General features: G+C 48.6%; 1 protein-coding gene across 1 annotated transcript; it reads right to left on the bottom strand.

Moving 5' to 3' along the window:
• Positions 1–569: 569 nt before the first annotated feature.
• Positions 570–1079, bottom strand: LOC126490157 (60S ribosomal protein L31-like). Its single transcript, XM_050124856.1, has one exon. It carries the CDS (start codon positions 1071–1073, stop codon positions 696–698), a length of 378 nt encoding a protein of 125 aa, XP_049980813.1. The 5' UTR covers positions 1074–1079; the 3' UTR covers positions 570–695.
• Between the last annotated feature and the right edge of the window lie 9310 nt (positions 1080–10389).

The following is a 10389-nucleotide window of genomic DNA, read 5'->3' as shown; positions in this document are numbered from 1 at the left end:
GGAGTGTCCCCAAATCCCTATACGGGAATTGGTGAAGATGGCCTTTAAAGTTTTTTTTTTTTTCAAAACTGTTGAAATAAGAGCGTCGGGGCTGCGTCCCCAACACCCCGGCCACTTGGCTAGCTTATGCCCGAAATAACAACACGCAAACTGTATTCATTTAAGAACTGCTTGGCCCATGGACTCTAACCCTTACAGGCTAATTCTCGCACCTGGACTAGCCCATTTCTAATAATGTGTGTAAGCACCCCAAGGTGCGCTTACCGGGAAGATTCTAGCCTCTGTCCATCCTGGGAGAGTTGAGCATGGCGTCTCTGCTCCAGCAGAGCTGTCGGGTCTCTCTGGGAGCAGAGCAGAGTCTGACCTCACTTCCTCTTCCGCCCAGCATCCTATTCTGTTTACTCCTCCCATCTATGTTCTAAGCTGAGGCCAAGCAGTTGGTTTATTATAACTTAACCAATGAAATCAACAGATTGATATATGACACTCCCACATCACAAAACCACAATTGATTTTTATGAAAAGAACACGTCACATAATCCCGATTTCCCACGTACCCAAAGTTAAATAACTCTCAACAATACTTCTTAGATCCTATTCTAAACACTACCAAAAATTCCCCCAGTGGGGCAAACAACAAAAAGAAAAACCAAAACCTGAAGGCTGTTCTCCAACTTTATTTGAGATTCAGTAGGTTAGTTCTCATCCACATTGACTGTCTGTAGATTTTTGAATGTGGTAACAGGCACGTAAGTTACCAATGTGTAGAGTTTGTTTGGTGAGTCCTCATCCTCATTACGTTTTCTGGACAAACGTACCCGGATACGATATGGAACATTTCTTATTCCTTTGGCCCAGACGGCTTTATTGAGCCTGGTATCAATCCGCACATCTGGAGTCCCCATCTCCTTCATGGCAAATTTCTGGATTTCTTTGAGTGCCCTAGGAGCACGCTTCTTAAAGCCCACGCCATGGATGCGCTTGTGAATGTTGATGGTGTATTTTCGGGTCACCACCTCGTTGATGGCAGAACGGCCCTTCTTCTTCTCGCCACCCTTCTTTGCGGGAGCCATTCTGCCGGGCCCAAGTAGGAAAAAGCGGCCTTTAAAGTTTTTAATGCCTGAGAAGAAACAGCTGGGTCTTCCCATCAGACAAGGCTGCATGCAACAGGCAGCTAACCTACAGGCCCAAGCCTTAGCAGCTGCCCGAAGGTTGCAGGAAGGGGGACAAGAGAAGCCAACCACAAGGATCTACCCTGATGGAGCCTGGAGCCCAGCCTAAGTCAACCTCACATGCATGCTATTTCAAGGGTGGCCTAAATGGTCATGTGACACAATATTGCACTATGCCTCCTCTGAGGTTATGCCCTATCTGCCAGCAGCCTGGACACTGGAAATCACAATGCCCCCGTGTGGGCTTGTCCTCTATGCCATGCCATGGAGGTTCAGCCTCACCAACATTGGCAAGTGAAACTGTGCCAGCCTTGCAGAGGATTGACGCTGCCCAGACTTGGTTTATCCCATAACCCTATCTGAGCCTAGGGTAAAGCTGCAGGTAGTGGGTAAGTCCATTACTTTTATTTTAAACATGGGAGCTACCTATTCTGTTCTAACATCTCACTCGGGCCTTACGTTCCCCTTACCAATTTCAGTTATGGGGGTGGATGGGACACATTCCTCCCCACTTAAAACTTTGCCACTGCCCTGCATTCTTGCAGGACAATTTTTCTCTCATTCTTTCTTAGTGATACCTGCTTGCCCAGCACCTTTACTGTGTCGATTGCGTTGGGTGGGTTACTCAGTCTAGGGGTTTGTAACCCACCCTGCCATCAGTTATTCCAGGGTCTCGGAGGGGCGCTACCTGGAAGGGAATGAGCTAAGACAGAAGAAGGAGGCCAAGCAGATTTGTCAAAGCCTCCATTTATTAGGATCATGGTTGCTGCTTATATAGCCCCTGAAGGGTAGGGAAACTGGACTCTGCATGTTCCAGGTCACGTAGGCCAGGTTATGTTCGGACGGACAGGTAGGCCAAGAAGTCACGAGTTGCCACACCTAGTTCCCTGGATAGCTGGAATGTGAGGCGCATTCCGCTAACAGATAAGTTAATTGGGTGTGGGGCAGGTTCTCAATAGAACATAATTATGGGTGTGGGGTTCCCTGCAGACTCCCCAGGGTTATGGTTCCTGTAATGATTTTTAGGGGGGAAATGGCTCGTGACATTACTGGGTCGAGATATTCTTAGCTCCTTCCCCAAAGCTTTGTTTCGCTTCTTGGAGCCCCTTTTATACCCCACCCATCTCTGAGATCATATTTTATAGGTTCCCTCCTCCTGCCAGACATATGTCCAAGCCAGCCCACAAGGGGCTCTCCACATATTTCAGTCTCTACACCAGCTTCGCGGACACCAACCGGGAGAAGATTGGCAGGTTGATTTCGCTCATATGCCTACTCATAAGAAACTCTGTTATCTCTTAACACTTGTGGACACTTGTACAGGATGGATAGAAGCGTTTCTGGCCTCCAGGGAAACAGCAGATGTGGTGGCTCAGGTACTGGGACACATCATTCCTTAGTTTGGTGTCCCACAAACCATCCAGATGGACAATGGGCCAGTCTTCACTTCCAGGGTCATGGAGTTCATGTCAGAAGCTCTCAACATCTCCTGGAAATTCCATACCCCCTACCATCCTCAATCCTCGGGAAAGGTGGAGAGGGCTAATGGACTCATCAAACAACAGCTAACCAAGCTCTCCATTTAACTCAGATTATCTTGGCCCTCCCTTCTCCCCACTCCCCTTACTCGCCTTAGGGCCACCCCATGTTCCCCTACGTGCCTGAGCCCTTTTGAGCTGCTTTATGGCAGGGCCTTTCTCCTTAACCATCACCTCCCAGTCCAAACTCCTCCACTGGTAGGGTACCTACCCTCCCATTCTCTTTTAAGGTCCCTTCTCCGGTCACATGCTGACAGTTGTCTCCCTGCCCCCACACCAATGGACCCTAACGCCCCTAAACCTACCCCGCTCTCCCCAGGGGACAGAGTACTCCTCAAACAGTTAACTCCTAGGTCTCTCCAACCTCAATGGACAGGACCTCACACGCTAATTCTCACTACCCCCTTGGCTGCCAAGCTCCTGGGACACCCATGCTGGTACCGTCTCACCACAAGCGGGCACCTACTCAGGACACTTGGTCTGTCCAGCAGACAGGACCTTCCACCCTCCGGTTTTCCAGGATGCCACAATGAAGGGCCTACCTGGTCCTCATCCTGGCACACTCAACTTTGGTAATAACAATATTTTCTTCCTAGACACCTGCCTTCTCACCTCCCCCAAGGAACAGATGCCTGGAGTCTCCGGGATGACAGTACATGGGTTGCCTTTCCAGCCACACCTCTTGCTGAGTGTGGACCCACTAACACCTAGCTCTCCCCTTCCCCACATCACCATATTCACGCAGGAAGTAGCCAGACTTGAGTCAACGCCCTTTTTCCTAGAGAGCCTAAATTGTTGGTCACAATTATCACATCAATTTCCTGTAATCTCTATATCCAAAGAGTCTGGAATGTTCAGTTGGGAGTATAGGCCCCTGCCCCTCGCATCCATCCCAACCCCCAGGCCTGAAAGTTGTATTGGTCTGGACTCCAAATTCCAGCATTAGCTCCAAATACCCCCCACTCCCACAGGGTATTTAAGTGAGCTCCCAAAAGAGGAACACGTGGTCTCTTTTCCTTCTTCCTGGTGGTTGCGTTAGTGGCCTCCTGGTTCCCCCTTGGGGCCACCCAAGAGCGCAAGAATCCCATTAAACCTGGATATTTCTTAATTTGGCTTGTTGTGATTTGGCTTGATTGGGATTTTTGCATTGGCAGAGAGCTCGCGTTAGGAAAAATTCCTAACAGAGGCGAGTGAGTGAGAGGTGAGGGGTTGAGGGAGAAAAGAGAGATGTGAGACTGCCCTTCCCCCTCACCTCCCTCCACCGACATCTCCCAGGCAAAAGCCCCCTTGTCTCTCTCCTCAAGGAGTCTTCCAGATTCTTTGCCAGGCTGTTGCCTAGCAACAGTGTCCTGGTTGGCCAGCCCCACCCACTGCAGTCTTCAGGATCAGGGTAGTATAGCTCTAGGACCTGACTTCAGGAAGGGAGTGGAGCTGACCCTGGGGCTGGCCCAGATGAAGTCTGGGAGTTCAGCATTTCAAGAACAGGCAGAGTGGAGCACTGCTCAGAAGACTGAGCTGAAACTGAGGAAGCATGGTACGCACAGGGGTGAGACCAAAGGCTTCACTCCGAAGTCCCGGTTCTAAGTATATCTGAGAGAAGCTAAGTCCCCTCCTGGACCAGTTTCACTGCTTTAGTCCCTGAGGGACAGGGTGAGGACCAATTGAGCACACAAGGCTTGTCCTCACAGAGGTTCTCCCAAAGCCCTCCAGGGGAGGGATGGTGACCTGCCTGCAGAACTGAGCCTAGAGGCTCCCTGAAGAAATGGTCCCTGCCTGACTTCCCTGCATGGAGGGAGCTCCAGGCAGAGGAAACAGCCTGTGCCAAAGTCCCAGGGCCTGGCTCTTTTGGTAGCCAAGTGAATTTACACATAATCTCCACCATCTTTACAGGGTTTGAATTAGAGGTCTCATGGTTCAGAAAGGACAAGGGACCTGCCCAGCGTTACTCTGCAGTACCTGTAGAGCTAAGTTCAGCTGGCTTTCACCCTGCAGCCTGAATGCACAGAAAAGAAAGTGACATTCATGGAGGGAGAAAAGAGAATGCAGCTGTTGTGGTGGTGGTGTTGATGGTGGTGGTGGTGGTGATGGTGGTGGTGATGGTGGTGGTGGTTAGGAGATTGGTGTGGGCCTGGACCACAGGGAAGGAACTCTGAGCTCTAGGCAGGGCACTGGGGAGCCATTGATGGTTTTTGAGCTGGGAGAGAAGAACCCAGCTGAGTTTTCAGGTCCCTGGGTACTGTCTTGGGGCATCTGTCCCCACTTCCTACACTTGCTGCTCTCTGCATCCATCTGCCCCACCCTCCACCCCCGTGCTTCTCAACCACTGTGAGGAACCATGTGTGACGGTGGAGAATGTAAAAATACATACGCAACCGAAAAACAACAACGGCTGACAGCACCCCGCTATAAATACTCTGGAGCGGAAGCACGCTCCTCGAGCCGGCTGCCTACTACCTGCGTCTGGCCGCTGACTGGTGAAGGGACTCAGAGGAAGGGGCAGGAACAAAATGACCAGTGGCAGACCTACTATGTGCCGAGTGTTTGGAAAGTGTGACATTACCATGTTAGTAATCACTGCTGCTGTGCCAATTTTAAAGATAAGGAAATGGAAGATCAGAGAAGACCATCTGGTAAAGGTCACACAGCCAGGGAACAGAGGGGCTGGAGAGGCCAAGGCCCACCATGGGCCAACTGTAGGAGGAAGAGAGCCAACTTCAGGCCCTGCCTCTCTCAGTCCCTGTCCATCACCAGAGAGCTGAGGCTACACATTCTTCAACCCACACGTCTTTCATGTGAAGAACGTATTTCTTCTCTTGGCTTTCAAGCTCCTGGCTTCTGTCTTCCACCCACCCTCAGAGGCCAGCTGTTGTGCAGAGCCATGCATCTCTGAGCTCGTTGACCATGAGTGCTTTTTGCCTCTACACTTGCTGTTCATCATGGTTTCTGAGTTGGTAGAGACGTAACCCAGGCTGAGTTCTCAGGTCCCTAGGTACTGTCCTGGGCCATTTCCCTACCTCCTACATTTGCTGCCTCCAGCTGCAGCCTCAGCTCCAGTCCCACCTGCTCAGGGAAGACTCTCTAGGGTCTTCCATCGGCCAGACCCTCCCATTAGCAGACTTCCACATGCTTTCCTGGCAACCCTCATCCGCGACCTTGGCTGGGCCATCGTAAGTGGTGGGCCACAGCTGGGAACAGGCAGAACTGGGACCATGGTGCTCTCTGCCTGGCCAGTGAGTGCTTGGATGCTTAGGAGTGGTCAGTTGGCGCCTCCCCTCGTGAATGGACAGGGTTGGGGATGAGCTCAGGTGAGTGACCTTGGGGACAATTGTGGAGGTGATGGGATGAAGCTGGCCTTTGGGTCTCTGGAAAAAGAAGGAAAGGAGGAGGAGGAAGAGCTGAGAAAGCTTCTGGGACCAGGCAAGGCAACAACTGTGTGGTTTGTCTACACTCAGGCTTCCCCTGGACTCCAGTACTGCCCTGGTAACTGTGAGCCCAGCGCACTATTGCCAGTCTAACTGTATGAGCACATGCATACATAAACACATGTGTGTGTTGTGGGAGGGCTGCATGCACATAGGAGATAAGAGGACAACTTTAGATATTTTGCTTCAGACATGAGTCGCCTTTTTAAATTTATTATTATTGTTATTATTATTATTATATTTTTTCAAGACAGGGTTTTGGTGTATAACAACCCTGGCTGTCCTAGAACTTACTCTGTAGACCAGGTTGGCCTTAAACTCACAGAGATCTGCCTACCTCTGCCTCTCAAGTGCTGGGGATTAAAGGTGTCTGCTACCATGCCAAGCTTTTATTTTTATTATTTATATGTATGGGGGTTTTGCATACATGCATATATGGGCAGCACATATGTGTGCCTAGTGCCTGTGGAGGTCAAAAGAAGATCTTGGATCCCTAGAACTGGAGTTTCAGATGGTTGTGAGCTGCCATGTGGATGCTGGGAACTAAACCAGGTCCTCTGGAAGAGCAGCCAGTGCTCTTAACTGCTCAGCTTGTTTTTATTTATTTTGGGAGACAGGGTCTTCCATTGGCCTGGAACTCTCAGCTCAAGCTGGGCTGGATGATCAGTAAGCCTCAGGAATTTGCCTCTCACCCAGGAATCACAAGGGTCTTCTATCACTCCCAGCTTTATTTTAGGTGAGTTCGGGGGATCTGAACTCAAGTTCACTCTTACTGACTAAGCCAAACCTTGTAATTCTGACTTTTATAGCCACTTACTGGAAGGGAAAACAAGAAGCAGATGAAGTTAATTATGATGTTTTTATTTAACCCAAATATCCAAATACATTTCTTTTTTTAAAAAGTATTTTAAATCATGTATGTGTATTTGTGTATAGATGTGTTTTTACATATGTGTGTATTTGTACGTATGTGCATATATTTATGTGTGAGTGTATTTGTGTGTTTTTATATTCATGCATGTATGCATATGTGTTTATGTATGTGTTTATGTATGGTACATGTGATTGCAGGTGCCTGTGGAGGCCGGAAGAGCATGTCAGATACCCCTGACTAGAGTTACAGGTGTTTGTGAGCAGCTCTACATGGGCGCTGGGAAGCAAACTTGGGTCCTCATTATGAGCAGAATGCACTCTTAACTGCTGAGCCATCATCTCTTCGGCCCATCTCCAATATCACGTGTAATAACAATATGGTGTGTACATATTCTGTATGTTATCAAGATAAAAAAGAAAACTTATCATAGCTTACTTTATACACAGTCTTGAGAGGTTAGTCACCTGCTAAGTGATCACTAGCCACATGTGGCCATTGGCTACCATACTGAACATTACCGGTCTAAACTGGAAAGTCTCTGCGAGGCAGGACAAGGGTCTAGTATTGGGCACTCAGGCAATTTTTATCACCTAACTGACTCACTCACTCATTCAGATTGGTGAATGAATGGGTACTCTTACACCCAATAATGTCAGAAGTCAGACTCCAGGTCTGAAGAGCATTGAGACCCAAGTTCCTGCCTGATTGAGTGTCCCTCGCCTTCCTGAGCTCTTTTACCCATCTGTACAGCACCCCAAGCAATGAACTTTGTAACTTCTGTGGTCCCTTTCTGTAGGGCTGTCTTCAGAAGACAGAATTCAGTCCTTAGCAAGGCCCCACAGCCCACTCTGCTGTGCACCCTCCTGTGTGTGATAGGGGAGTCTCCATGCACACAGCAGGTGGCTTTCTGTGCAGAGTGGAGACAAAGCCTACAAGGGACGCAGAAGTACAGCAGCTGCCACATATAGCTTTGTCAGAGGCAGCAGGACCAAGGTGTATGCCCAAACTCAGTCTTTTGTTACCAGCTCCCAGTCTCAGCCCAGAGTTAGAGGGAACAGGGAATGTTGTCCCCATGACCAGCAGAGAACAGAAAGGAAGGCCAGTGTGTGGTCTCACAGACAGCATGGCAGCGGCAGTGGCAAGGGGGAGGGGCAGGGGTGTGTGGCATTGTCCTGATCCTCTATTTTCCTCAACTGGAAGTGGGTACAGAAGTTACCAAAGGTCAGTACCTCAAACCTAAGCTCCTCCACAGACCAGCTCTATGATGCTTTACTCAACTGGGCCTTAATGTCCTTGTTTGTAATCAAGACCTGGAACTACCTCACAGAGTTGTGGAGCCTGTATGAAGAGCCAGCATACCCATGGAAGCAGGGCTTAAGGACTCAGAAGGCCTCTCTTGAGAAGGAATTGTGTTGGGCTGCACAGGACTTACTAAACTACCAACTGTGTTGTTCTTACAAAGCCTTTTGTCAATGTTACCACAGTAAGGAGGCTTGTGGGTTGGGTTTTTATAATCCCCAAAGCACTTTAGAATCATAAATCACTTTGGGACCACAGAGTTCCTTTCTAAAGTGCTTTCTAAACTGTTGAGTGCTGAACAAGTCAGACAAGTGGCCTTAAAGTATAGGCAGGGGACTTACAATATAGCTTGGTTGGTAGAATGCTTGCATAGCGTATACAAAGCCCTGGGATCTGAGCCCAGTTCTGTATAACCAGACATTGTGGTGCATACCTGATGGAGGAAGGTCATTGGTTAATTAATAAACAAACTGCTTGGCCTGATAGGTTAGAACATAGATGGGTGGAGTAAACAGAACAAAATGCTGGGAGGAAGAGGAAGTGAGCTCAGATGCCATAGCTCTGCTCTCTGAGGCAGATGTGATGGAGCTCCGACCCAGGATGGATGTAGGCTAGAATCTTCCTGGTAAGCACACCTTGGGGTGCTACGCACACTAATAGAAATGGGCCAAGAGGTGTTTATATGAATACAGTTTGTGTGTTGTTATTTTGGGGCATAAGCTAGCCAGGCGGCCAGAAGCCAGGTGACAGGAACGCCAGCCGCAGCTCACTTCAACACATGCCTGTAATCCTAGCACTTAGAAGGCAAAGGCCAGAGAATCAGAAATCCAAGTTCATTCTGGACTATATAATGAGTTGGAGGTCAGCCTGGGATACATGGGATTAGATAGATAGATAGATAGATAGATAGATAGATAGATAGATAGATATTTTTTTTTTTAATGGGGAGGGAGAGAAAGCTGTGGGACGACTCAGCAGGGAAGGTGCTGCCAGGCCTGATGACCTTAGTTCAATGGCTGGAAACAACATGGTGGAAGGAAAAAAACCTGACTTCTGCAAGTTGTCCCCTGACTTCCACATGTATACCCCTATACACATATATACATGCGCACGCAACATAGGCAAATGTAATTCATTTAAAAAGTGAGCATGGGCAGTAATAAGCAAGGTGGGGTGGGAAGAGAAGCTGATCCCAGGGCATAAAGCCAAGCACATTCCCTCCACCATGGCTGTTATTTTCAACTCACCTGCAGATGCTTACTGATCCTGTTCTGAAGCCAGGGAGGCCTGCATGTTGACTCAACCAAACTTGTGTGAGGCTAGCAGGAACCAACCATTTTCTTCTCCCTACAACTCCCCCCCCCCCACCCACACACACTGTCTAAATGAAGACAATGAAGCCAACACCGTTTAAGGACTTCCTGCTTAAACTGAGGAAGTGGTATCTGGGCTGTTGGATGGATGGGGCTGCCCCAGAGATCCCACACACAAAAGCCAAGGGCAGCTGAATATCATGCTTGGGCACCTTTCTCTGAAGTGCTGCGAGGGCAGAGAGAATGCCCTGGGTGGGGAGCCTCCTGCCACCTTCTCATCCATGACCCTGGCCAAGAGCCCTGCCTTCTCCAATCCCAAGTTCCTCAATGGTAACAAGGTTGATAATACCTTATGCTTGTGTGACAAGATGGCCCGGTACATAATCAAGTTCTATGCCTTCCTCTTACCCAAGGCCGGACACCTTCTGACAAGGGTTAAACAGGCAGGGTCCTAAATAAGAATGGCTCTTCAGGGGTGACAAGGTGGCTCAGCAGTTTGCAGCACTGGCTGCTCCTCCAGGAGTCCTGGGTTCAATTCTCAGCATCCACAAGGCAACCCACAACTGTCTGTAACTCTAAATCCTGGGAACTTACTCCCTCATACATGCAGGCAAAACACCAATGCACATAAAACAAAAATAAACCATTTTTTTTAAAAAAGAAAGAAAACAAAACTTTTTTTTTGAGTTCCAACATTTCAATTTATTCAAGTATTTTGTTTCATTTCCATAATTTGTTTTTTTTAATATACTTTTTTTATTGAAAAAAAAA

The sequence above is a fragment of the Alexandromys fortis genome, unplaced genomic scaffold, assembly GCF_014885135.2.
Source record: "Alexandromys fortis isolate MF-2015 unplaced genomic scaffold, M_Fortis_MF-2015_v1.1 scaffold_228, whole genome shotgun sequence".
In the NCBI taxonomy this organism is placed as follows: domain Eukaryota; kingdom Metazoa; phylum Chordata; class Mammalia; order Rodentia; family Cricetidae; genus Alexandromys; species Alexandromys fortis.
The sequence above is the reverse complement of the archived record's forward strand: the minus strand, read 5'-3'. Positions and strand labels throughout refer to the sequence as shown.

Bases quoted from the DNA above. Each gene is read 5' to 3' on its own strand.
- LOC126490157 (XM_050124856.1), bottom strand. From the start codon at position 1,073: ATGGCTCCCGCAAAGAAGGGTGGCGAGAAGAAGAAGGGCCGTTCTGCC.